At 36.1% G+C, this 27981-nt stretch overlaps 1 protein-coding gene across 4 annotated transcripts in view; it reads left to right on the top strand.

The window, feature by feature from the left end:
• Positions 1-27981, top strand: part of TMEM131 (transmembrane protein 131) — a 274512-nt gene that overhangs the window by 193444 nt on the left and 53087 nt on the right. For all 4 annotated transcript variants that reach the window (XM_036743188.1, XM_036743187.1, XM_036743186.1 and 1 more), the window contains 5 exons: positions 15935-16015; positions 16986-17136; positions 17225-17281; positions 18016-18077; positions 26442-26550. In XM_036743188.1, the coding sequence (XP_036599083.1) occupies positions 15935-16015; positions 16986-17136; positions 17225-17281; positions 18016-18077; positions 26442-26550 (460 nt within the window). The remainder of the gene's footprint in view (positions 1-15934; positions 16016-16985; positions 17137-17224; positions 17282-18015; positions 18078-26441; positions 26551-27981) is intronic.

The following is a 27981-nucleotide window of genomic DNA, read 5'->3' as shown; positions in this document are numbered from 1 at the left end:
ATGTTTCATTATATATGTATTAAAAGAAGAGAGAATGCTTTTATAGATCTCTCTTTGACCTAAATTTACTCCTGAAACAACTCTAAAACTGCTTGGATCTGTAGTGTGAAATACTTTAAATAGTTTAACAGTGGTCTGTTTTCCACCATACAAGATTTCTTCCTTTCTAGGCTAATGCCTTAAGTTATTTCTGTCCCATTATAAATGTAAGCAAATCATCTCTGATAATTGAGTCAAATGACAACACAAAAAGGACTTAGATACTGTGATTCTTTGGGTATGTTTTTGGTAAATAAGTTATAATTCCAATTTCTTATTTCACGATCTTTCACTGGTGCTACTGAGAAGTAAAAGATTAGCTAATGGGAAATGTGTACTACATTTTCCTTCAGCCAATGCTGGAGCAGAAATGTGTCCAGGAGTTACCACTCTCTCCAGCCATTTCCCTTACTAAATGTAACTCCCTTCCCCAGTTCCAAGCATGTGAAACACCAGCCCCACAGCCCTTAACTTTTACACTATTGTGGCTCATTAACATCTATACTTTTAGCCTTCCATTTTGTGTACTCTTTCAACACAAGAGTTACTGGTACTTCCTACTGATACTTCAGAAATTCTTCAACCAAAGGAAAGCATATCAGTAACCCTTAGAATAAGTTCCAAGGACCCACTATGGATGCAAAGCTGTTTTACTAAAATCTAGAGATTTAATTCCGAGTGTCTTAGGAAACCTTCAGTTTAATCTGGTAGAGCCAAGGCTCACAGCAGCCTACATGTGGTTGCTTATATAATGAATGATACCTGGCCCACCAGTTTTTGGCAGGCTGCAAAAGGGTCTAGGAGCTAAAATATTGTTTCTCCACATAGAACCCTATACTAGATAGAGGTAATACTAAGAAGCAAAATGGTCAGAAGGGAAATGAGGAAAATACAAGGTACCTGAATATTGTGTACATTAGCTATTCGGTCCATGAATAATGAAGAATAACCTGGAATAAATAGGAATCGCTTTCCATGTTATCAGTCGTGGGGAGTTTTCCCAACTTGCCCAACATTAACAGAAGATTCTGACAGAGGATGCTACAGTGAGAAGCCCATAGTAGGCACTTACTAAGAAGTTTAATTCCATTAGTGAAATAAACATCACTTGTCAAAGAAAAGAAGAGTACAATGTAGCCAACATCTTTTACAATACAAAAATGAATCAAGGAAGATATAATAAACCTTTTTTTAATCCTGTCATTCGTAATGATAAATTGATATCATTTTGCCTCCTTAGGTAATAGAATATCCTTCTTGTTCTGGCTAGCGTCTGTAACAGATCTTCAAGGAAACCCCACCTACATACAACTGTTATTTTCCCCCTTAGCTATTTTCAGAAAGGCCTGCAGTCAAAGGGAAAGATTTGTTGTTCCCTTTTGCCAAAGTATGCAGTATAAGCTGCTGCACACTGCAGTGGGGTAGTGTTACATACATCTGAACTCATGTTCTTTCCTCCTTCCTGCCACTGCCACTGCCACTGTCCCACTATTAGGAAAAATCAACAACAATGAAACATGTTCTTTTGACTACAGATCTTGATTTCAGCTTTATAATGAAAAGAAACTAACTACTATAGTACTCCTGTCTGTATGTATGTATGTAAATGTATATAAACACATGTGCACATTTATGTATATTTACACATACACGTATATGCATGCATACCTTATATTGTATATGCATCTATAAACAACATCACCTTACTTGCTTGTAATGGCTACCCTCTTTTTTTCCCCCCAAACTCTTTAGTTATCAAAATGTCATCTAAGGAAAAGTTGTTTTCATAAAATTCTAATATGCTTGTCCTTTTTATTTGCCTTGGTACTGTTCACTTAGTGTACAAGTTATACCAATACTTTATGCTAGAGTTAAGTTTAATCTAGTAAAGGATATGGAGAAGGATGACTGGTGCCCTCATAAAATCAAAATTTAAAGTATTCGGTTGTAAGATATGTTCAGCTTGATACATCAACATTATGCTATGCTCTGTGGTCAGTTTTGCGTTCCTGTAAATTTAAGAAAATATAAAGCTAAAGAAAAATCATTCCTATTCTAAGGTAATTTAGGTAAACATAAGTAGAAGAAATCAAAATCAGTAATATATTGTTGTCCCAGTTCCAGTATAGACTCCTCTATAAACTTGCTCATAATATTCAAGTTGTTATTTTACCTTTATCTCCCTTCATATTTTTTATTTAATTTTTTCCCAGGACTTATACACCAAAAAAGAGCATTTCCATATATAGTCAGTTTTGCTATTATTTGATATACACATTGCTAAAAATCAATCCACTAGGTAAAATAACACTAGAAACCATGAGGTTTATGGACAAAATGAGGCTAGGGACACAACACTTAAGAATGTCATCAGTGGCAAAAAAGGAACCTAATAAAAATGGTAACATAGTTTTATATGTGTTAAATGATTAAGAAATACATAAACACCATAATAAATAGTGACCAGGTCCTTGACCTTAGGCTGTTGCCTAGCCTGCACCCCAGCTCCCACAGAGCCTGGGCTGTCAAAGTCTAGTGACTTGAGGCTTCATAGGTCAACTGACACTTTTGACTTCTGGGACCTTGGTGGAAGGTGGGGGCCTACGAGAAGGTAGGCCCAGCCCTCAATGACCTACAGCTCCTACTATGCTAGAAGAGACACAATAAATGAGGCACTATAACTGGAACAAGACCTGAAGTTTGCTTGTTCAAGTAGGCATCAGAGGGGTTACAAAGCATTTGTTACGAAGTAATACTGTTTTCTGTGCTCTCCCACTTTATCTCAAACAGAACAGCATATAATCAAACATAAAATTTGAATTTTGTTCAGGCTGTTCCCTAATATATCAATCAGGTTGGAACAAATTTGCCTTTTCTTTTTTTTTCTTTTTTCTTTTTTTTAGCTCCTTTAGCAAGTCATTGACTTGTTTTTCATGGTTTTCTTGCATCATTCTCATTTCTCCTCCCAGTTTTTCCTCTACTTCTCTAACTTGCTTTTCCAACTCCTTTTTGAGCTCTTCCATGGCCTGAGACCAGTTCATGTTTTTCTTGGAGGCTTTTGGTGTAGGCTCTTTGACTTTGTTGACTTCTTTAGGCTGCATGTTTTGGTCTTCTTTGTCACCAAAGAAAGATTCCAAAGTCTGAGACTGAATCTGAGTGTGTTTTCACTGCCTGGCCATGTTCCCAGCCAACTTACTTGACCCTTGAGTGTTTTGTCAGGGTATGACTGCTTGTAGAGCAAAGAGCACTTTGTTCCAAGCTTGACGGGATGCCCTGTTGATTTCAGAGATATTTCTATACAGCCAGCTCTGCCACACCAGCACTCCTTCCTCAAGAACCACCAACGTGGACCTGATGCAAATCTTAAGCAGACTCTGCACTCCTGCTCTGATCTACCAATTAATTCCTCCCACCAGGTGGGCCTGGGGCCCGGAAGTAACTGCAGCTGTAGTTCTGTAGCTACACCTCCCCCGCTGCCCCTGGGGCGGTGGCCAAACTGGGAACTCTGTCCCCCGTAGCTTTTCCCACTAACCTTCTCTGTTGTCTTTGGTGTTTGTGGGTTGCAAAGTCTGGTAACTGCCACAGCTCACTGACTCAGGGTGCTAGGGCCTGTTCTGCCCGGCTCCCTGTCTGGTTGGTCCTGCTGCCGCCCAGGCTGAGCTCCACACCCCTCTGCTCTGTGCATGATCCAGCAACCATCCAGGCTGTCCTGGGCTGGATCCCTGCTTCCCTCTGCTGTTTTGTGGGTTCTGCAGTTCTAGAATTTGTTCAGAGCCATTTTTTATAGGTTTTGGGAGGGACCTGGCGGGGAGCTCACGCAAGTTCCTGCTTTCCAGTTGCCATCTTGGCTCCACCCCCCTTTTTTAATATTTTGTAGTTTTCAACATTGATTTCCACAAGAATTTGAGTTACACATTTTATCCCCATTTCTACCTTCCCTCCCACCCTAAGATGGCATATATTCTGATTGCCCCTTTCCCCAATCTGCCCTCCCTTCTGTCACCCCATCTTGCCACACCCCTTATCGTTTTTCTCCTTACTTTCTTGTAGGGCAAGATAGATTTCTGTAACCCATTGCTCGTATATTGTACTTCCCAGTTGCATGTAAAAACTTTATTTTTTGAGCATTTGTTTTTAGAACTTTGAGTTCCAAATTCTCTTCCCTCATCCCTCCCCACCCACTCTCCCTAAGAAGGCAAGCAGTTCAACATAGGCCACACATGTATCATTATGCAAAACACTTCCATAACAGTCATGTTGTGAAAGACTAACTGTATTTCCCTCCAACCTGTCCTGTCCCCCTTCATTCAGTTTTCTCCCTTGACCTTTTTAAAAGTGTTTTCTTTTGATTACCTCCTCCCCTGATCTGCCCTCCCTTCTATCATCCCACCTCTCCTATCCCCTCCCCCTCTACTTTCCTGTAGGTGTGTATTATTCCCTCCTTAAGTCAAATCTGATGAGAGCAAGATTCACTCATTCCCTTTCACCTACTCCCTCCTCCCTTCCAATAGAACTGCTTTTTCTTGCCACTTTTATGTGAGAAAATTTACCCCATTCTATCTCTCCCTTTCTCCTCCCAATATATTCCTCTTTCACCCCTTAATTTTATTCTTTTTTAGATATCATCCCTCCATATTCAACTCACTGTGTGCCCTCTGTCAGTGTGTGTGTGTGTGTGTGTGTGTGTGTGTGTGTGTGTGTATTCCCTTCAACTACCCTAATACTGAGAAAGGTCTCATGAATTACAAATATCATCTTTCCATGTAGGAATGTAAACAAAACAGTTCCACTTTTAGTAAGTCCCTTATGATTTCTCTTAATTGTTCACCTTTTTATGCTTCTCTTGACTCTTGTGTTTGAAAGTCACATTTTCTATTCAGCTCAGGTCTTTTCATTGAAAAAACTTGAAAGTCCTCTATTTTATTGAAAATCCATATTTTGCCTTGGAGCATGATACTCAGTTTTGCTGGATAGGTGATTCTTGATTTTAATCCTAGCTCTTTTGACCTCCGGAATATCATATTCCAAGCCCTTCGATCCCTTAATATAGAAGCTGCTAGATCTTGTGTTATCCTGATTGTGTTTCCACAATACTCAAATTGTTTCTTTCTGGCTGCTTGCAGTATTTTCTCCTTGATCTGGGAGCTCTGGAATTTGGTGACAATATTCCTAGGAGTTTTCTTTTTGGGATCTTTTTCAAGAGGCAATCAGTGGATTCTTTCAATTTCTATTTTACCCTCTGGTTCTAGAATATCAGAGCAGTTTTCCTTGATAATTTCTTGAAAGATGATATCTGGGCTCTTTTTTTGATCATGGCTTTCAGGTAGTCCAATAATTTTTAAATTATCTCTCCTGGATCTATTTTCCAGGTCAGTGGTTTTTCCAATGAGATATTTCACATTGTCTTCCATTTTTTAATTCCTTTGGTTCTGTTTGATAATATCTTGATTTCTCATAAAGTCACTAGCTTCTACTTGCTCCATTCTAATTTTTAAGGTAGTATTTTCTTCAGTGGTCTTTTGGACCTCCTTTTCCATTTGGCTAATTCTGCCTTTCAAGGCATTCTTCTCCTCATTGGCTTTTTGGAGCTCTTTTGCCATTTGAGTTAGTCTATTTTTTAAGATGTTATTTTCTTCAGTATTTTTTGGGTCTCCTTTAGCAAGTCGTTGACTTGTTTTTTATGATTTTCCTGTATCACTCTCATTTTTCTTCCCAATTTTTCCTCTATTTCTCTTACTTGCTTTTCCAAATCCTTTTTGAGCTCTTCCATGCCCTGAGACCAATTCATATTTTTCTTGGAGGTTTTTGATGTAGGCTCTTTGACTTTGTTAACTTCTTCTGGCTCTATGTTTTGACCTTCTTTGTCACAAAAAAAAAAAAAAAGATTCTATAGTCTTGAGTCCTTTTATGCTGCTTGCTCATATTCCCAGCCAACTACTTGCCTTTTTGTCAGGGTATGGCTACCTTCAGAGTGAAGAGTGCTTTGTCCCAAGCTTCAGAGGTCTTTTTTCAAAACTATTGATAGCAGATCTGACTGCACACAGCAGAACACCAAAGAGGATAATATAGAAACAGAGAATATCCATTTCATGTTCTTGCTTTTTTTAAAAAAGTATATAACAATTCCACATGTTGTTTTCAAAACTATTCTACTCATCTGTGCTTCCTTCTGATTTTCTTTTTGTTCCCTTCTGTCCATTTTTCTTGGCATTATTATTGCTAACTATCCTGTTCACCAAGCTCCTCTGACAATAGAAACCTAGAGAAGGGGAGTGGGGTGGAATATTTTGTAATAAATAAGTGTAGTCAAGCAAATAGAATCCACATAATGGTCCTGTACAAAAAAATGCTTGCCTCTTTCTGTACCTTGAGTTCATCATCCCCCTGTCAGGATGTAGGTAACATGCTTCATCACCTGTCCTCTGGAGTCATGGTTCATCATTGAATAGATCAGAATTCTTAAATCTTTCAGAGTTATTTGCATTAAAATGTTGAATTAAATTAAATTAAAATTTGAATTAAAATACCCCATTATGAGAAAGAGAAGTTCCACTACCTTATTCCTCCCTTTCTATACGGTTACTTTCCTTTTTCCTTCCTTTTTCTTTACTCTCTTAAAACCCTAAGACCAGAACCACCCACCACTGTTTTCTTATTTAACTTTTTCATATCCTTTGAATGAGTTAGGATTTTAAAAGGACATTTGTTGTTTGGGTTTGGTTTCTTGTTAGTTTTTTTTTTTCCCTGTATCATACAGCTCCTCTAAATTGTTCCAATAAATTTACCTTTTTAGGCTTTGAATCTTGTGTTTGCATTTCTGAGGTTCTTCTCATTTCCAATCTTTTCATCAGAAATGCTTGAATGTACTCTATTCATCAAAAGCCTACTCTTTTCCCTGTAGGATTATGCTTAGCTTTTCAGAATAGGCTATTCTTAGTTGTACATTTTTATCTTTTACATTTTGAAATACTGTATTCCAAAATCTCCTTTCAATTTTAGTGGAAGTTCCATGTCTTATGTAACCCTAACTGTAATTCATTGATGTTTGAATGGCTTCTTTCTATATGTTTTGAGCATTATTTGATATATAAGCTCTGGGTTTGGGATATAACCTTTCTGGGACTTTTCCAGTGGTGCTTTCCTTTAGGAAGTGATTAGTGGATACTTTCTATCATTATTTTACCCGTTATTTCTAGTGGATCTTAGCAGTTTTCATTTGATTTCTTGTTCCAGCTTTTTTTTTTTAAATCATGGTTTTCATGGAGTCCAGTGATTCTTAAATTATCTAACCCTGACCTGTTTTCCAGGTATTTGATTTTGATATCATATATCTTATTTTTTTTTTACCTTTTTAGAAAATGTTTCTTGCTCTCATGTAGTCTCTGGTTTCTGTCTGGCCTTCTGTTTTATTTTCAGAGTCTGTTACATTAGTAAGGTTTACTACCTTCACTTCTAATCTCTTGCTTCATTTCTTCTAGTTGTTGATGCAGTCTTAGTGAAAAATCCATTTTTTATCCATTGAGGCACTGCCTACCGTTGTTTCAGAGTTATGTTCTCCTTATTTGGAGGGTTTTCTTGAGCAGGCCTGCGCAACATTCAGCCCACAGGCCACAAGAGGATGTAAAACAGGCCTGCACAACATACCCGCTGCGGGCTGCTTTGGCAAGCCACAGGTAGCCCATGGGACATATGTCACATAGGCCTTTTCTAGAGCTACACTAATTTTTTTTTTAATGCTGGTTGATAATTTCCTTTTATTTCCTCATCTCTCTAGTGTTTATTATAAAATTAGGGCTTTGTTCTAGGGCCACTTTTAACTGGGGCCTCACTGCAATACAGCAGTCATTTTATTCCTCCTTAATTGATTCCATATCTCTCCCCACTAAAGCTATTCTAAGCCTTCTCTTCCTTCTTCAAATTTTCCATACCTTCTTAAGGACCTTGTCACTTTCTTTACTAAGAAAATTGAGGCCATTCACCTAAAGCTTTCACTTTTCGCGTTGTCTCCATCTCAGACCTCCTTGACTTTTCTGTTCCCTAAGTCTCACAGAGAGGTAGCCCTTCTCATTGCGAAGGTCAATCCCTCTGCATGTTCAATCGATTCCATTCTGTTTCTGTGAAAGTACCACCATCCTATCAGTCACCTACCTCTGCATCACCCTTGGTTTCTTAACTATTCTTCACCCCATAGATCCAGTCACTTATCAGATCTTGCTTCTGCTTCCTCCACAACATCTTTGGCATCCAATCCTTTTTTTTCCCACTCAAATAGCTATGAATTTATCCTCAGGCCCCTCACCACCTTGACCTAGATTATTGCAACAGCCTACTAAATGGTCTCCATAACTCAAGTATCTCCCCTCTAGTCCATCCTATACACTGCTGACAAAGTAATTTTCCTTCAGATCAGAATTGACCACGTGTCTCCCTGACTCATCCAACCATGGAGCTTTCTATTGTGCATAATAAGTATAAGTTGTTCTATATAGACTTTACCAATTATACTTCAGTGGATTAGACAAAAAGAACCTGGGGACACTTGAATTTTATACTGTCTATAAAGTCATTAATTTGTATATAGCTATTCTAATTGTGAGATTTTTGTCCAACAATGAGCAAGTTGATACCGTAATAGAAGAACCAAATTAAAATGAATATTTGTTATTATTACTATTAATGAAATCAGAATACACAAGAAATTTCAGCTAAATGGAAGGACTGTTCACAGATTCTCCTTGGAAAAGTAAATAAAGGAATTAGTGAAGTTGGTTTCATTGTGCCCCCAAAGGACACAATAAATTTTATCTCATGGGACTCAGTCATTTCATTTAAAGTGCTTATTATAAGAACAATCAAGAAGGATATTATGAAAATAATTGGCATGTATTGGCCAGCTTCTGTGGCAAAAAATAAAATACAGTTTCATCTAGGCAGCTATTTGGCACAGTGGATAGATCTCTAGTCCTGGAATAAGGAAGACCTGAGTTCAGATGTAGTCTCAGGCACTTACTAGCCCTGCAATCTTGTGCAAGTCACTTAACCTCTGTCTGCTTCAGTTTTCACCATTGTAAAATGAGGATAATAATAGCACCCACCTCAGGCTGTTGTGAGGATCAAATAAGGTAAAAGTGCTTAGCACAGTAGTAGTATAGGTGCTTAATAAATTGTTGTTTCCTCCTTTCTCTGACCCCCCCTTCCCAAAAGTCTATATCATATCAGTTTATAGCTTGATATTCAGTGACTTAAGTAAGGGTAGGTTCATGGAGTATAATGCATTGTGCTGTGTTTTTCTTTCTTGGGATGGCATTAAGAAATAATAGTTTTAACATTGGTATATTACTTACAAGCCTCATACTTGTGTATCATGAATGCTTCATTCAAGGAAAATCAGAAGGTGTTGGATATGATGAACACCAAATAATAGCAGAAAAATTGAAATTGAAATATCTTAAAAAACTGGTCACTAGTGTCAGAATAATTTCATAATTATGCCTGTGCATAGTCAGTTCACCAATTAGTTAGAACTAAGCTAAAAATTAACAGAATCACAGAATTTTAGAATTGGAAGGGACCTCAGTAACCATCTAGTCCAATCCATACACTAAGAAAAAAAAAACCTACTCTGTAACATACCTAGCAGGTATTCTTCTGACTTCTGCTTGAAAACCTACAAATACATGAAGACAGCTATCATGTCCTTACTACCTCTTCTTTTCTTCAAGGTAAATATGCCCAGTTCTGTTGACTGATCCTCATAGATCATGGATTGTAAAGCCCCTTTATTTCTTTGGATACTCTACAACTTATCAACTGTGATGCCAGAGTGAGACACAGTACTCCATTTGAAGTCTGACAGGGGCAAAGTACTGTGGGACTTACTGTCATCTCCCTAGTCCTGAAGTTATGACTTTTTTAATGAGACCTAGTATTACGTTATCTTGTTTTGCCTGCCACATCACACTACTAAACTTACATTAGGCTTACAGTCCACTTAAACCTGCAGATCTTTTTCAGAAAGATGCTGTTTCCATGTTCTTCTTCCATAGTCTATTTTCAAATATAATTTTTGTATCCAAGTGCTAGACTTTATTTTTATCCCTATTGAATTTCTTCTTAATTAGATTCTATCCAGTGCTCTAACCTATCAAGATCCTTTTGGAGTGTGACTCTGTCGTCTCTAGTGTGTTTGCTGTCCTCAGTTTTTGGGGTCATTTGCAAATTTGATGCACATACCATCTATGCTTTTATGCAAGTCATTAATAAAAATGTTAAGCAGCACTGGACTGAACACAGATCCCTCAGGTACTCCACTGGAGACTTCTTGCTGCATTGACATTGAACCATCAACAACTTTCTTTTAGTCCAGGCATCCAATGAGTCTATGGATTCTTCTGATTACATTATCATCAAATCCATATTTCTCCAGCTTCTCCACAAGAATATTATGAGATACTTTGTCCAAAACTTTACTTTTAAAATCTAAAAAAACCAGTTTTAAAAATTGCCCCCATTTAGGATCTTAGTGATCTTGTCAGAACAGGAGATTAGATTAGTCTTGTCTCCCTTTTTTTCTTTTTGGAGGGGAGAAGGCAAGGCTATTGGGGTTAAGTGACTTGCCCAAGGTAACACAGCTAGTAAGCGTGTCAAGTGTCTGGGTCCCTATTTGAACTCAGGTCCTCCTGACTCCAGGGACAGTGCTCTATTCACTGCGCCACCTAGCTGCCGCTTATCTCCCTTTTTTGACGAAGCTTTGTTGGCTTTTGGAACACTGCTTCCTTTTCTAGATGTTCATTGACTCTTTAATGATCAGTTCTAGAATTTTTCTAGAAATCAGAGTTAAGCTCACTTGCCATAGTTTATAGGCTATGTATTTCAAAGTGGGGCCATTTTCTCTTCTCCAGTCTTCTGGTAGGGCAAACATTCACATGGTGGTGTGAAGAAGTGATACAAGGACACTCTAAAAGCCTCTCTGAGAACTTTGGAGTTGATTGTGTGACGTGGGAGACACTGGCACAGAACTGTTCAGCATGGCATTCCCACATCAGAGAAAGTGCTGTGCTCTGTGAGCAAAGCAGAATTGAAACAGTTCAAAGAAAATGGAGGATGCACAAGTTTAGAGAATCCACCCCAAATGTTCACATGGACTATCTGTGCCCAATCTGTGGTAGAGCATTCCAAGCTCATATTGGTCTGATCAGTCACAGTTGGACACCTTGAAATTTGACTCTAGCATAGTGATGTCATTTTGGTCCTCTTAGAGAATGAAGGACAACAACCAACCAACCATTTCTACCATTTCCCAAAATTTTTCACTCTGACAGTGGGTTAACAATTACATCCACCAGTTCTTTTAGGACCGGAGGATATAGTTAATCTCAGCCAGGTGTTGTGGGAGCTAGGTGTTTTCTCACTCTCTCATCTTTCTCAAGTATCAACTCCCTAGTTATCATTTTTATCTTGTCATTTCTAGTGAAAAGGTCCTTTCTTGCAGAGAAAATAGAAATAGTTAGAATTGATATAGTCAGATGTAATTGTCTCATCTACCTAAAGCAAGGATACTGTCTCATCTTTGATCTTCCTTATCTCTTCTCATGAGCATCAGTTCATTCTCAGTTTTAGCATTCTTAACACTTTTTTTTATTAGACCATGCTCTTATAGTCAACTTTTATAATCTGCTAGAAGTTGCTTCCATCTTCTTTACATTCACGTTGGTATTTTCAGACAAATCCCATAGTTTCCTTTTCTTTAGAATTTCATCCTTATACTTCTTTCATTCTTTCTGGGCTCATTTCCCTTGTAATATTTTACTCTATGGGATCCTGGCTTTCCTCTGAACCTTGTGAATTCTGCTTTCCTAATAATCTGGGATACATTTCACATTCTTAAGAAGAGAGTAGCCCCTTCCCCCTGAGATTCCTCTCATTCCCATCAAAGCAACAAACTCTTCTCTATTAGTGAGAAGAATATTGGTTCCTCTATTTTTTGAAAGGATGAAATTATCAGTAAGGCAAGTCAAAAAGTTGTCAAATGTTGTGCTTTTGGAAGAGAGAGAGCACTACAACAGATGTCTGGATGATCGAAGTTCCTCATCACTACTTTATCACTTAACCAAATGGAGGGAAAAGATGAGAAAAAAGCATTGCTTGTAATTACAGCAACAGCTGCAAACTACTATTGACTCAGAAGATGGAAAATGAATTGAAGTAAAGATCCTGACCATTTTTTAGAGTAAGTTTAACAAGTTTTAAATGGTCCTCATAATGATAAGAGCAAAAAGGCCCAGAAATCACTTCAGTCAGCAGACATTTAATTTCCTTAACAAAAGAAACATGGCAACACAGTTTAACATAAATCTCATTTGCAAAATTCTATCCAGTAAAACAACATGATTGCAAACAATACTGCTTGACGAAATGCAGAAAAGGAGAACTGAGGGGAAAACAAGGCTACAGAAAGCTTAGCATGAGACCAAGTCAAGCTAAATCATCTGGAGAACTTTTATAGATGACACTGAAAGGGCAACAAATGGAAACCAAAAGAAAACCAAATTACTGGCATCAAAAATGAGGAGAATTCACACCCAATGAAGATGTAATAAAGGTAACTACTAGGAGCTGTTTTGCCCAGCTATGTACCAATAAAACTGGTGATCTAAATGAGATGGATGAATATTTTCAAAAATATAAATTACCCAGATTAACAGAGCAGGAAATAGAATACTTAAACAGTCCTATCATAAAAAACGAAATTGAGCAAACCATCAGTGAACTCCATAAGAAAAAAGCCCCAGGATTAGATGGATTTATAAGGGAATTCTACCAAACATTTAAAGAATAATTAGTTCCAATACTATATAAACTTTTAAAAATTGCTAAAAGAGAAGTCCTGTTAAATTCCTCCTATGACACAAATATGTTCTTATACCTAAATCAAAGAGAGTCAAAACAGAAAAAGAAGACTACAGACCAATTTCCTGAATGAATATCGATGCAAAAACAAAAATTCTACCAAGGAGATTGCATCAATGCATCACAAAAATCACACACTATGACCAGGCTGTATTTTTACCAGAAATGCAGGTTGGTTTAATATTAAAAGAAAAAAACCTATATGCATAATTGACCATATTAACACCACAAAAGCAAGAAAAAATCCGATGATTATTTTAATAGGAGCAGGAAAAAGCTAATAACAAAATATAATACCCATTCCTTTAAAAAAAAAACACTAAAAAGTACAAATAATCAGAGTTTTCCTTAAAATGATAAGTAATACTTATCTACTAAAACCAAAAGCAAGCATTTTCTGTAATGAGAGTACACTAAAAGCCTTTCAAGTAAGATCAGGGATAAAACATGGATGGTCATTATTACCCTCAGTATTCAATATTGTACTTGATATGCTAGCTATAACAATAAAGCAGAAAAAAAGAAATTGACAAAATAAGCATAGGTCATGAGGAAACAAACCCATCAGTCCTAGCAGATGATATGATTTACCTAAAAAACTGTGAAGAGTCAACTGAAAAACTAGTCAAAATAATCAACTTTGTTGCTGAAGTTGTTGCAGAAAGTTTCAGGATATTACATAAACACACAGATGTCATTGTTTCTATATGTTATCAACAAAACCTAGCAGGGAGAGAGAAATTCCATCTAAAGTCACTACAGACAGCAGAAAATATTTGAGAGTCAGCTTGCCAAGATACACTCAAGAAGTGAATGAACACAATTATAAAATAATTCACACAAATAAAGACAAATTAAGTAATTGAAGAAATATTATTTGCTCATAGGTAGGCCTAGCTAATATAATAAAAATGTCAATTTCAACTATATTTATTTGGTGACATACCAATCAAACCAACAAAGAATTCTTTTATTAAGCTAGAAAAAAGTCATCACAAAATTTATCTGTAGCAATAAAGGTCAAAAATGTCAAGGAAATTAATGAAGAAGGGAAGGAAGAACAAGCAGTACCATATTGCAGACTACATTAGAAAACTACACTTGTCAAAACAATTTAGTATGGGATAAGATAGAGTAGTTGATCAATAGAACAAATTAGATAAACTGTATACAGAAGCAAATGAGAACAGTAACCTAGTTTTTGATTAACTCAAAGAGCCCAGCAATTGAGGCAAGAACTCATTATTTGACTAAAACTGTTGGGGAAACCAGAAAATATTCTGGCAGAAACTAAGTGTAGACCAACTACTGTATTTCAAGACAAGTTCAAAATAAGTAAATGATTTAGACTTAAAAGGTGATACAATAAGCAGAGTAGTGGAGCATAGAAGAAATTACATGTCAGATCTATGGATAGGTAAAAAGTTAATGCCACATGAGATAGAAAGGTTCATAGGAGATAAAATGGATAATTTGATTACCAAAAATTAAAAAGCATTCGCAGAAACAAAACCAATGCAGCTAAAGTAGAAGAAAAGGAAGGGACCTTTCTAGCATTTTTCTCTCATCAGTGGTCTTGTTTCTAAAACATATTGGGAACTGAGTCAAAGTTAATAACTGAGAAAAGATATGAATTGGCATTTTTCAAAGGAGGATATCCAAGCTATTAATAGTCATATTTTTAAAATGCCAAAATTATTAATAATTAGAGAAATGCAAATTAAAACAACTCTGAGGTACCACCTCATACCGATCAGACTGGCTAAGATGACAAAAATGGAAAATCATTAATGCTGAAATGGATATGGGTAAAAAGGTACTCTATTGCACTGTTGGTGGATATGAACAAATCTAACTATTCTGGAAAGTAATTTAGAACTCTGCCCAAAAAGCTATTAAACTATACATATCTTTCAATCCAGTGATACCACTATTAGATCAATAACCCAAAGAGATCAAAGAAAGTGGAAAAGGATTCCTGTGTATAAAAAAAATTCAAAATAGAGTTCTTGCTCTCCCTCTCTCTCTCTCTCTCTCTCTCCCCCCCCCTCTCTCCCCCTCCCCCTCCCTCCCTCTCTCTCTCTCCCTCCCTCTCCCTCTCTCTCCCTCTTCCTGTCCCTCCCACCTTCCCTCCCCCCCACTCCAAGAATCGGATACTGAGGAAATGCCTATCTGTTGGGTTATGGCTTAACAAGTTATAGTGTATGAATGTGATGGAATACAATTGTGCGGGGTGGTTTCAGAAAAAGCGTGGAAAGAATTGTATTAAATGACACAGAATGAAGTGAGCAGAACCAGAAGAACAATTTATTCAGTAATAGCTATCAGAAAATAATCAGCTTTGAAAGACTTAGTAACTCTGAGCAACACAGAGACCAGTCATGATTCCAACAACTCCTAATGAAACATCCACATAAAGAACTGATGGGCTCAGAATGCTGATTGAAGCATAGTTTCTTTTCTTTCCTTCTTTTTCTGGAACATGGCTAATGAGGAAATTTGTTTTGCATGACTATACATATTTGTGATTGTTTTTTTCTTGCTTTCTACATGGGTAGGGGAGGGAGAGAGAAGAGGAAAAGAACTTGGAACTGAAAATAAAGTGAAAAATGACAAAAAAAAAATAAAATTATAACCAGGAAAAAATATTCCAGACCCACTAAAGCATTTCATTTCTTATTGCATTATACTTTTTATATACTTAAACATCCTATGAATATTGAAGTTATCTGCAAATAAATTTGTTCATTCTGATTCTGAGAACATTGGTGTTCTAGGCTTATTTTAAATTATGATACTTTGAGTATCAAGAGTACAGTGCTTTTTCCATAGTTGTGATAGTTTTAACTTAATAACAGTCCATATCTTTTACAGAATTTTTATCTGATCTCAAGGTAATTATTGTATCAGACTTATTTTTCTCTTCTCACAAGTCTCTTCTACTAGAGGTGAATGTAAATGTAGATTTCATTTGTTCTTCCCCTAGGTAGTAGAAATGTATTCAAGTGGTGGTGATCTCCACCTAGAGCTTCCAACAGGTCAACAAGGGGGTACTAGAAAACTATGGGTAAGTAACAATGCACTTTACTCCCAAGTGTAATCTGATTAAACTGTTTTCTTTTCCTCCTCTTATTAAACGTGACAGAGGTCTAGAAAGTCAGTTAAGGATAAATGATACCTAACTAAAAATGTGTAGCTGATTTTTACTATGGATCATAGAGTTGAAAGGTACCTCAGAGGTGTTCAGACACCCGATTCAGAACCTCCAGGGGCAGAACTTTATTTGTAGAAGCTGCTGGGGGTTCTAATCAGCTTGAAGTGCCAGAAACTCGAGTTTAAACATAAATACACTGGGCAAGGGATACTGCATATATTGGTCTGTCAGGTACAGACCTCTGGACTGTATTGAACTATAACAGGATGGTATATGCTAGTAGCCTCAGATTGCCTCAGTAAAGTGCCGAAGGATTTTATTATGTGTTACCTCCTAAAAATTGTTGTTGAAAGTAATCTTTCTTTAAAAAAAGTAGGCTAAATGCAGGGTTAATTTTATCATTTGAAGAGAGAGCCATGGACTGGTGGGAAGTTTCTACTGTTTGTATCATCTGCTCATGTCTCTTGTCTCTCTTCTTTCCTCCTTCCTTCCCTCCCTCTCCCTTCTCTCTATTCCCCTCTGTTTGTCCCCCCATTCCCTTCCCTCCTTGTGGTCTTTCTCTCTCAATTCTGTTTTACATCCCTCACACCCAGGATGCTGCTCACATACTATTGTAATGTTTCCAGCCTCTATTGTACTAAAAGTTCCAAATCTGAGATTAAATACCTAAATGCTAACATACTAAGGAACAGTTGATTTTATAGATGTGTTATTACCTTGTGATTTTTATGATTATTTTGCTACTAATTATACTTTTTAGGGCCCTTTAGTTTCTTTGCCTTGATGACTTTATAATGATATTAAATATTATCAGTTTAAAATACCAATGTTTTTTAGGACTTTGCTATTTTATATTTACATTAGCATGTATTTGCTATATTAGGAAATCCCACCCTATGAAACGAAGGGAGTGATGAGAGCCAGTTTTTCATCTAGAGAAGCAGACAATCACACAGCCTTCATTAGAATAAAAACCAATGCTTCAGACAGCACAGAATTTATCATTCTTCCTGTTGAAGTTGAAGTTACGACAGGTTTGTAGAAAACTGTAGTAATTTCTAGGTTTTAAATATATGTTGCCTTTACAAAATAAATATAATCATTATCTTTCTTTTCCCCAAGCTCCTGGAATTTATTCCTCAACTGAAATGTTAGATTTTGGTACACTGCGGACACAAGGTAAAGCAATTTTTTCATGGGTGCTATTCAGTATAGCCCTGTACAATGCAGAGTGGCTGCAGCAGTGAATTTTTAATGTTGCTACATTTTAATGAACCATGCAGCAGAATCTTACTTTCTTAGCTTCTGAAGGACTCAAAGCAATTGATAGTGGGGTTTTTTGGGAGGAGTTGAAGGGGCTGGGGTTGTGGGGTTTTTAGTAACAAGATATTTTAACTGCCATAGCACTTCTGTGTTAGGTACAGTTATTATTAACTTTGCTCTCTAAGTGGAAAAAGAAATAAGGCCACGATGCAGTCTGAGCAAAACTGTATGTATTTCTTGACTAAGGGAAAAAATAGTCAGGATTCCTGAACAACTAAATTATAACATATAGTCTAAGAGGAACAATACTGGCTAATATGTACAAAAAAGGAATACTTTTTGGTTAGATCCATTGCTACTGTTTATTCCATGATTATTAGCCTTAAGCATTGTACTGTACTAAAGAGTTGACAGTATTACCTGATCTCACTGACAAGAACATTTGTAGAATATGATGCCCTTGTGTATAAAAGATGATTTTGGAAAAGTTGAGTATTTTGGACTCATTTTTTAATATAAATATGCTTTATTAGAACAGAATCCACTTGATGTTTCTTAATAAGGTCCTTGTTATAATTACAACATAGCTCAACCATGACTTTATCATATACTTGTTAACATACAGTGTTTTTTTCCTGTTGTTTTTATAGATATGCCAAAAGTTTTAAACCTTCATTTACTAAATTCAGGAACAAAAGATGTACCGATAACAGTAAGTTTTAGTTTTCTTTTCAGTAGTATACAATAACTTTAATTAAAAAAAAAGTAATAGAATGAATCCATTGAGTATAAGCTCTTAGATGACAATTACTATATTGTATATATGTCTATATGTATATGTATATATTTATGTATGTGTGCATTCCTATCATAGTGCAGTACCTTGCATGTAGTAGGGACTTAATGTTTAGTTAAATTTAAACCTTTTCCTGTGATCAAGTTGGTAATTTACCAAAGGCATTTTATGGAATTCAAAGTTGTAAGGAACCTCAGAGGCCATGTAATTAAATCCATACCTGGAAACCAGTAGTAGTAGTAGTAGTAGTAGTAGTAGTAGTAGTAGTAGTGGTGGTGGTGGTGGTAGTAGTAGTAGTTGTTGTTGTTGTTGTAAAATAATAATAATAATGATAAACTTACATAGCACTCTAAAGCTTAAGAAACACCCTACGTCTGTTATCTCATTTGACTCTCATAACAGCACCGGGAAGTGAATACAATATGTACTCTATAGATAACCCTAACTCTAATTATACCTAACTCGACAAGTAGTCATACTGACTTTCAGATCTCCATTGAAGAACATTACCACTTGAGACAGCCCAATCCGTTCTTGATATAAACCTAATTATTAGAAATTTTTCTTTAAATCAAGCCTAAGTTTTTTCTCTTTGCAACTTCATCTCATTGTTACATCTGCCTTCTGCAGACAAACAAAATAGGTTATAATACCCCTTTCAACAACCCTGAAAATGCTTGGGAGACAACTCTCATGGCTTCCTAAGTCTTCTTTTCTCAAGACCAAACTTAACCCATTCCTTTAAACAATCTTTATATGTAATGATCTTGAAGCCCTTCACCATCCTGTATGCTTTCTAGCTTACCAGTGCCCTTCCTAAAATGTATGCCCTTAACTGAGCACAATATTCCATGTGCAGTCTGGGGGCAGAGCTGTTAGACTGTTATCATGTTCTTATTGGTTGGGAACATAAGCTCACAGTAGATTTCTTAGCTGCCACGTCACACGGGTGGCTAATATTGATCTTATCCCACTAGAATACCCATGTCTCTTTCAGATTTAGCTACCCATATATACCTAATATTGTATTTGCAAAACTGATTTTTTTTAATCTGAAGATACTTTATATAGTTTTCCCTGTTGAATTTTATCCTGTTGAATTGAACCCCATGATCTACCTAGGAAGATCTTTGTGAGTCTTTATTATCTTATCTAATATGTTAGTTATCCCTCCCTATTACATGTCACCTGCAAATACGATAAGCATGCTATCGTTGTCTCTATTCAAGTCATTGATAAAAAATACTGAATAATACAAGGCCAGAGGCTCTTCAATGGACTCTGCCTTTCAAACTGACAGCAAGCCATTTCACAATTACCCTTTGTATCCAGCCATTCAACCTGTTCAATATCTTAACTGTACTTTTGTCTTATATATGACTCTTCCTGTTTGCCACAAGAATAGCATCAGAGATTTTATTGATCATTTTGCTAAAATCTAGATAAACTCTATCCATAGCATTCTCCTAATTCAGTAATATAGTAACCCTTTCAAAAAAGGAAGTAAATTTGTCTGGCATACCTTATTCTTGATAAAGTTATGCTGGCTCTTTTTCATCACTTCTTTTTTAAGGTATTCACTCATCACATAGAGAATTTTGCAAGGAATCCAGTAAAAGGTCATTGGCCTGTAGTTTGCTGACTCCAATTTTCTTCCCTTTTTTGAAAATCAAGACATGTCCCTTTCCCTAATCTTAAGGTATTTCTACCATGCTCTTTTTTAAAAATAGTCTTTAAATAGTCTCTTTAAAATAGTCTATTATTTTTATTTTTTTCAAATAGCAAGTATGTTTTTAACTAAATTCTTTTTCCCACTATTCCTTCTTCTGTTGAATAAAAAAAAATTTTAAATCATGCAAAATAGTTCTTTAATACGTAAGTACAGATTATGGCAAACAAACCTCCTATGTATTAGCCATGTCTGAAAAAGCATGTCTTTTTTTCTATATTTTAAGTTCATCACTTCTCTGTCAGTAGGTGAGTGTCTTGCTTCATCTTCATTCTTTTGGACTTCTGGTTTATAATTGTGTTGATTATAGTTCTAAAGTCTTTCAAAATTGTTTTTCTCTATAGTGTTACCATTGTATACCTCGTTCTCATAGTTCTAACTTTGCATCCATTCATAAAGATCGGTTTCTTTATTTCATCATTTCTTGTCGCACAGTAATATTCCATTATATTCAAATAGCACAATTTTTCGAGCCTTCCTCCAATTAGAGGACATGCCTTTAATTTCTAATTTTTGGCTACCACAAAAAGATCTGCTATTAATATTTTCATCCAGGTCCTTTTCTTCTTTTTTCAGTTCCCTTGAGGTCTAAGCCTAATAGTGGCATAGCTAAGTGAAAGGATATACCCAGTTTGGTAACTTTCTGGGTCTAATTCCAAATTGCTTTCCAGATTGGCTGGACTAGTTCACATCTTTACCAACCTATTGTCCCACAGTCCCATCTAGCATTTGTCTTTAAAATCTTTTGTCATCTTTGCCAATCAAATAGATGTGAATGGAACCTAAAAGTTGCTTTAATTTACATTTCTCTGATTATCAGTGATTTAAAGGCAGCTAAGATACACAGTAGATTGACCTCTGAGCTGGAATGAAGAAGACCTGAGCTCCAATAAAACACTCAGTAGCTATGTGACCTTGGGTAAACTACTTAACTAATGTTTGCCTCAATTTCCTCAGTTAGAAAATGAACATACTAATAGCAATTACCTCCCAGCATTGTTGTGAGGATCAATAAGATAATATTTGTGTAAGTGCTCAGCACAGTGCCTGGCACATAGTAAGTCCAATATATACATTAGCTATTATGGAAACACTTTGTATGATTTACAATCACTTTGAAAATTTTCCTATTCCTATCATTAGACCATTTATCTACTGGGGAATGACAGTTAGTTTTACTTGTTTGAATCAGTTCCTTGTGTAGCTTGGAAATGGTACCTTTATCTGACAACTTATTACAAAGAGTTTTTTTCCCAGTTGCCTTTCTAATTTTTGCTATTAAATTTGTGCAAAAACTTTTGAATTTTATGTAATCAAAATTGTCCATCTGTCTTCTGTGGTACTATCACTTATTTAGTCATGAACTTTTCTTGAAAATATCCATAGATCTGAAATGTCATTTCTTCCTTGTTCTTTGCAGTTGTTTATGACATGAACTTTTATATCCGTGTGCATATGTGTGTGTATAAATGCACACACACACACACATATGGTTATGCTTTTGGAGCTTATCTTGCTATGTGATATGAAGTATTGGTCTAAACTCAATTTTTGGCAGACTGCTGACCAGTTTTATCAGCAGTTTTCATCATATAGTGAGTCCTCCCCCTAATAACTGGTCAGGGAGTAGGAGGTGGCTGAATTTTTCAGACACTGTGCTACTGTGCACCTTATCTATTCCACTAATCAATTTCTTGATTTCTTAACCAGTACCAAGCCCTTTTAATAATTCCTGTTTTCTAGTACAGTTTGAGATCTAGAACTGATAAATTCTCTTTTTCCCCCACTTTTTTCATTGTACTACTTGAGATTCTTGACCTTTCTTTCTCTTTTTTGTGAGTTTTGTTATTTTTTTTCTGGTTCTACAAAATATTCTTTTGGGAGTTGCACATCGCACTGAATAAGTAAATAAATTTAGGAAGTATTTTTATTATACTGACTCTACCTATGAGCAATTAATATTTCTCCAGTTATTTAGGTCTGTCTATTTCTATAAAGAATCTTATAGTTAGATTAATATAGTCCCTGAGTGACTCTTGGTAGATACTCCCAAATATTTTATACCTTCTACAGTTGTTTTCAGAAGAATTTCTTTCTTGCTCATCTTTCTGGGTTTTGTTGATTATATGTAGGGTGTGCCAAAAGTCTCAAAATTCAAAATAGATACAGAAGCTATGAAGTATTTGGGAATGTATCTGCCAAGATTCACTCAGGGATTGTATGAATCTACCTATAAAGCACTCTTTGCAGAAATAACTATAGAACTAAATTGAAGAAAAATTGAACTGCTCATCAGAAAATCATACCAGTATAATTATAGCTTAAAACTGCACTAAGACTCTGTATAAGAATACTAATGACTAATATGGATTTATCTTATATCTGACAAAAGATCAACAATCACAGTCTTCCCATATGGAAAGATGTAGTTCATCTGAGGCAACTGATTTGAACTCAGTAAGGGCAAGTGGGTACTTACTCATGTTTTTATATACCTTGTCTATTAAATCTTTATTAGCCATATTTGTTATGGCCTTTCCCGTCAAAAAATCATTATCCTTGATAAGAAAAACAGAAGTAAAGTAAGAATTGTGAAGTCCTTCTCTCTTGTCAGTTATTTTCATCCCATCCATGCCGACCGTAGACCCTATTTAATCAATTGTCCTAATTAATATTTAGTATCCCTTTTTTTGATCTTTCTCTTTTCCCCACTATAGCTACACTTCTCCTTTTTTTTAATCCCTAGTTTTTGTTTTGTGTATGTGTTAGGTTTTGGGTTGTTTTGTTTTGTTTTTGTTAGGTGTAGTGTTTTGGGGGTTTTTGCCATCTTCCACTCATTATGAGCTTTATCACTCCAGAAAGGATTTTTAGAGGACTTTTGACCACACTTTTGTAGTCATCCTCTATTCCCTTCGTCTTCTGGACATGCCATCTAAGTGGGTTAGTGAGTTCCCTGTATATGCACCTTTTTCCTACTCATTAAAGTTGTTCTTTGTCTAGTCAGGATTTCATCCTTGAGAGCTTCCCATCTGTCCTAGGTTGGTTTTCCTAATATATAATAATTATCCCTAATAATTATTACCTTTATTTTTCCATAGGACTTTAGGGTTTGGAAAAATTCTTTGTATATTTGTCATTTGAACCTCACACCTGTGATGTAGGTGCTATCATTATCATTATTATTACTATTACTATCCCCATGTAACAGATGAGGGAACTGGGGCTGAGGCAGGTTAAGCGATTTTTTCTGTTCCATTAATTAAGTGTCTGAGCCAGGATTTTAACTAAGGTTTTCCTGTCAAGTCCAGCTACTTTGCTAGCTCTTTTAGTCCTTAGGATTCTACCTCTCCTTTATCAGAATCCTTTAAAAGCTGCTCATCTGAAATTCAGGTTTTGTGTCAGACTCTTCCTTTGTTTCCTTTCCTTCCCTCTCACAAATTGTCTGTCTAATTCAGAGGTTCCCAAACTTATTTGGCCTACCACCCCCTTTTCAAAAAGAAATCAGTGCCCCCCTGGAAATCTACTTTCTTTAACTTTTTTTTTTTTGAAATTTGCATCATTTGAAAAATATGAAATATATATATTATAGATGACACATCTTAAATTTAATAATTTATTGTAAATTTGTGGGGTTTTTCCTACATCGAAATTCTGATGACACAGTATTGCATCATGTAACCGTGTAGTATCGTATAGTAAACAAGTCATTTCAAGCACGTATTCCCGCCAATGCATGCTAGACTTCCCAACAATGCACGACGCACTTGTCTGCCAGCACTTCCTTGTTAAGAACTGTTGGTGGACTTGACCACTGATTGGTTATAACTTGCATTTTGTGTGTTTATTTGGAAAATAATGTAATCACTACAACTTTAACTCTTGTTACACAACAGATGAAGCATGTACAAATGGTTTTTCAAAATTTTCTTTATCTTCTCTTCTTTCCTTATACTTTCACCACCCCCTTATTTTTATTCAATGGCCCACAATTGCACCAGAGGCTACTATTGCTCCCCTTGATCATTCCAACACCCTCTAGGTGCCAGTGTCGCCCACTTCGAGAACCTATAAATTCTAATTGGATTCTCTCTCTGACCCCTGAGGATGATAGAGTTCTGAGAAGAGATGCACACCATCTCCCATATAATAAAAATATTTTAATATTGTTTAGTCCCATGGGATTGCTTGTTCATGTTTACCTTTTTGTGTTTCTCTTGACTACTTTATTTATGTGTCAGATTTTCTATTTAGCTCTGATCTTTTCATGAAGAATGTGCTATTTCATTAAAAGTCCATTTTTCCCCTGTAGGACTATGCTCAGTTTTTCTGCGTGTTATTTTTGGCTATGAGCCTTTACCTTCTGGAATATCATATTCCAAGCTTTTTGCTTCTTTATCATCATACATACTAAGTCATGTTTGATCCTGACTGCAGCTGTAAGTTACTTGAATTTTTTTTCTGGCCTGCTTATGATATTTTTTTGATATAGAAATACTAGATTTTGGCTTTTTTTTTTTTTTTGGAGTTTTCATTTTCCTTGTTTTTCTTTTCAGGAGATGGCTGATAGATTCTTTCTATTTCCATTTTGCCCTCTGGTTCTAAGAGGTCTTGGTGGTTTTCTTCTATGATTGTCTTGAAATATGTCAGCACTTTTTTTTCTCTTCAGGTCATGGCATTCAAATAGTCTAATGATTCTTAAATTTCTGTCCTCAATCTTTTTTCCAGGTCATTTGTTTTCTTATGAGATACCTTACATTTTCTTATGTATTTTCAATATTTTGAGTTTATCTTATCTTATCTCCTGGAGTCATTGGCTCCTATTTGGTCCATTCTAATTTTCAGGGAGTTTGTTGCTTTAGGCAAGGTTTTGTACCTCGTATGCCATTCTGTTAATTCCCTTTCCAGTTTTTTTCTTCCATAGATCTCATTTCTTTCTCAGCTTTTTCCTCTAGTGCTCTTATTTCATTTATAAAAACATTTATTATCTCTTTTGTAAACTAATTAAAAGTTCTTTCAGGAATTCTAGTTGGATTTGTGCCCATGCTGTGTTTTTCTTTGAGCCTTTGTTTGTAGATGTTTTATACATTCTTTTCATCTGGGTTTCTGTCTTTAGCATCCCTGTCACCATAATAACTTTGTGTGGTAGGATTCAGTATTGTTTGTTCATTCTCCCAGCTTCATTCCTAGGCAGATCCTATTGCTGCTTTCTTGGGGTATTGAGCATAGTATTCTTCAAGGACCTCGGGGCCAAATTCAGGATGGAAACCTGCAAGTTTTCAGAGTAAAGTCTGATCACTGGCAAGTTCTTGATCTGGGTTTGCATCTGATCAGCAGTGGACTGTGACTGGACTTGACCACTGTTATTAATCAGTTGGAAAGCTGTATTGGTTCAGAGTGGCAGAACTGTAGGTTTCCATTTGCTCTGGGACTGCTGCCCTGATTATTCCTTTACAGACTTTAGACTGTTAGAAACTGGAACTGAGATCCCTATGTCCAAGCCACACCATTGTTACTTCTGAACTTGTTTCTCCCTGAGTACAGTACCCCTTACCCTAAAACACCACCCCTGAGCATAGATTTCATATTCATTCTGCACAGGCTCTCTGACCCAGAGCTGGGTAGAGTGGGCAACACAGCTGCCAGTTGGCAAATATTTCTATCCTGATGCCCAGGTATGGGTCTGAGACCTCCCCTTGCCCCAGTGTGCAGCCTCTCTCTATACTGGAGGGCTCTATACATGCCATACTCCTAGACAGACTCCTCCCCCATTGTATACAGACCTCACTCTGTCTCTATACTGACTTGGGCTGGAAACATGACTCACTGCAAGGAGTGATCAGGATTTGGTCTGGTGCATTTGCTAGATCTGTCTGGAGGAGTTTATAGGCAAGCTGGCTTCTGCTTCTTGCTGCTCTGTCTTCTTGGCTCTTCTCAAGAGTTAGCTGTGGAAAAATTTTTTAAGTCATTCGTAGATATTAATAGATTATAAGTAGAAGGAGACTTACATATCACCTAGACTAGACCAATACCCAGAGAAGTGAAATTATTGGCTAGAGGCTGCAGAGTTGCAGTTCAAACCCAGTTTTCTGACTTCTTGTCTAGAACTTTTTCTGCTATATAAAATTTTGAGTGATGAAGTGGCATCAAACATGGTGATGCCTGTACTTCATAATTATTATTTTCAGTTGTTTATTTCATTCAAAAGAAAGAGCCCAATCACATTATTCCTATTAATTATTTTTTATTAAGACTGGATTAAGCATTGGTTTGGAAAACACCTGTTATTATGGTCTGTTATTCAGATCATCATTTGGCCTTTAAGGTTCATTCATGATTTCTACTCTCCAATCTGTCATGCCTTTTAGAAAAAAATTAATTTCATTTTAGAAAGATATTTAAATGATAATTTGAAGTGTTGTCATTTTTAAACTATACCTTTTGAGCTGTTCTTTACAAATTTTTTTCCTGCTCCAGTTTACCAGGCAGTCTTTAAAAACAACCTAATCCATTAGCCCAAAAGAATGCTAATTAATTTTGGTTTCTGTTTGCAGAGTATTCGACCCACACCACAAAATGAAGCTATAACTGTAAATTTTAAGCCAATCACATTAAAAGCTTCAGAAAGTAAATACACCAAAGTTGCAAGTATTAGTTTTGATGGTAAGTATTCAGCTTTTTTCCCAAAAATATTTTCTTGATTAACCAGGGTAAAAAAATTTAAAACAAAAAAAACTAGGTATGTTGATGCTGCTGTTGGTGACACAACTGGTACTTTCCTGAATAGGATAGTAGGCACATTCTAAGTCATTATGAAAATTTCTCCAGAATCATCTGTGACTTTTAGAATGATTCAAGAAAAAATACTATACGTATCTTAAAGTAATGTTTACAACAGAAATAAAAGAATCAGTTAACTCTTTAGGCACTCTGATAGTTCTATAGTCAAGGCCAACAATTTATTTTAAGTAGTAGAAGGATGACTGAAAGATTATAAGTAAGGTCATGTCATAAAACAATAAGTATTTCATGGGAAAATGAGTCTGAAAAAAGTCTAGTATGTGACCCACTTCAGTGAGATCATCTCAAAAGTATTTCCAAATGAAACCGGAGGGAAAACAACAAATGAATGGAAAAGGGACTCAGTTTTTCAGTGTTTTTTCCCACCATGGTCTCTTCTCATCATTCATATCCTTGGAACTATCACATTAGGATTCTGAATTCCTCATTACCTGATATTTTATAAGGAAAGGATACTGGAACTTCAGCAATAAAACTGGAAAATGTGACTGATCAGATCAAATAAATAGCCGTGGAAGAAATCCATGTGATTTTTGGAAAGCATTTCTTTTCAAGTTATCTGAGAAAGGCAGAGGTAGCACATGACTCAAAGATCATGGAACCAAGAAGGGCTCAAGAGGACATCCTAAAGACCATGTTATTTTTTAATGTAACTGTTTTTACTTAACATTAAATTTCAGTACAGAACTAACCTTGTTTAGTCACTATTTACATGTAAATTTAATAGCTTCAACACCTGAGGAATATAACATTTTCTCAATACCTCCTTTTAAGACTCTACCTGCATTTTTATCTCTATAAAATTTTTTTATAAGAATGATATCTACAGATAAATAGGATTCTTGATGAAAATATAAGAAGAGATCAGGTAGCTTTCATAGTGTAATTTCTGTAGCATAACAGTATCACAGGCACAGGACTGACTGAAAAAAATCTAGAGAATGTAAGATCTGGCTGTGTTTACTTGTTGATTACGCCCAACCCAACCCCCCAAAATAACTTGACTCTGTAGAACCAGGCTTCTAACAAAGTGATTCCTACACATTTAAGATGATGTAACCACACAAATGACTATTCATTGATGGTCTGATTATGAATACCAAACTGGCCAATATCCTTGATGAGCAGCATCATGTACGGAAAACCGTTGAAAGAGGAATTCCCTGTATATAGTGAATTCCTTTTTCCATGACATTGTTGTGGTCACACCAAGCCCCAAGACACTGTAAGATTTTCTCAGTGAGATCTGTGGCCATTCATAAGAACTCAGTTTGATTTATCTATAGAGGAAAT

The sequence above is a fragment of the Trichosurus vulpecula genome, chromosome 2 (genome assembly GCF_011100635.1).
Source record: "Trichosurus vulpecula isolate mTriVul1 chromosome 2, mTriVul1.pri, whole genome shotgun sequence".
Taxonomy (NCBI): domain Eukaryota; kingdom Metazoa; phylum Chordata; class Mammalia; order Diprotodontia; family Phalangeridae; genus Trichosurus; species Trichosurus vulpecula.
This window is presented reverse-complemented; position numbering and strand designations above follow the sequence as displayed.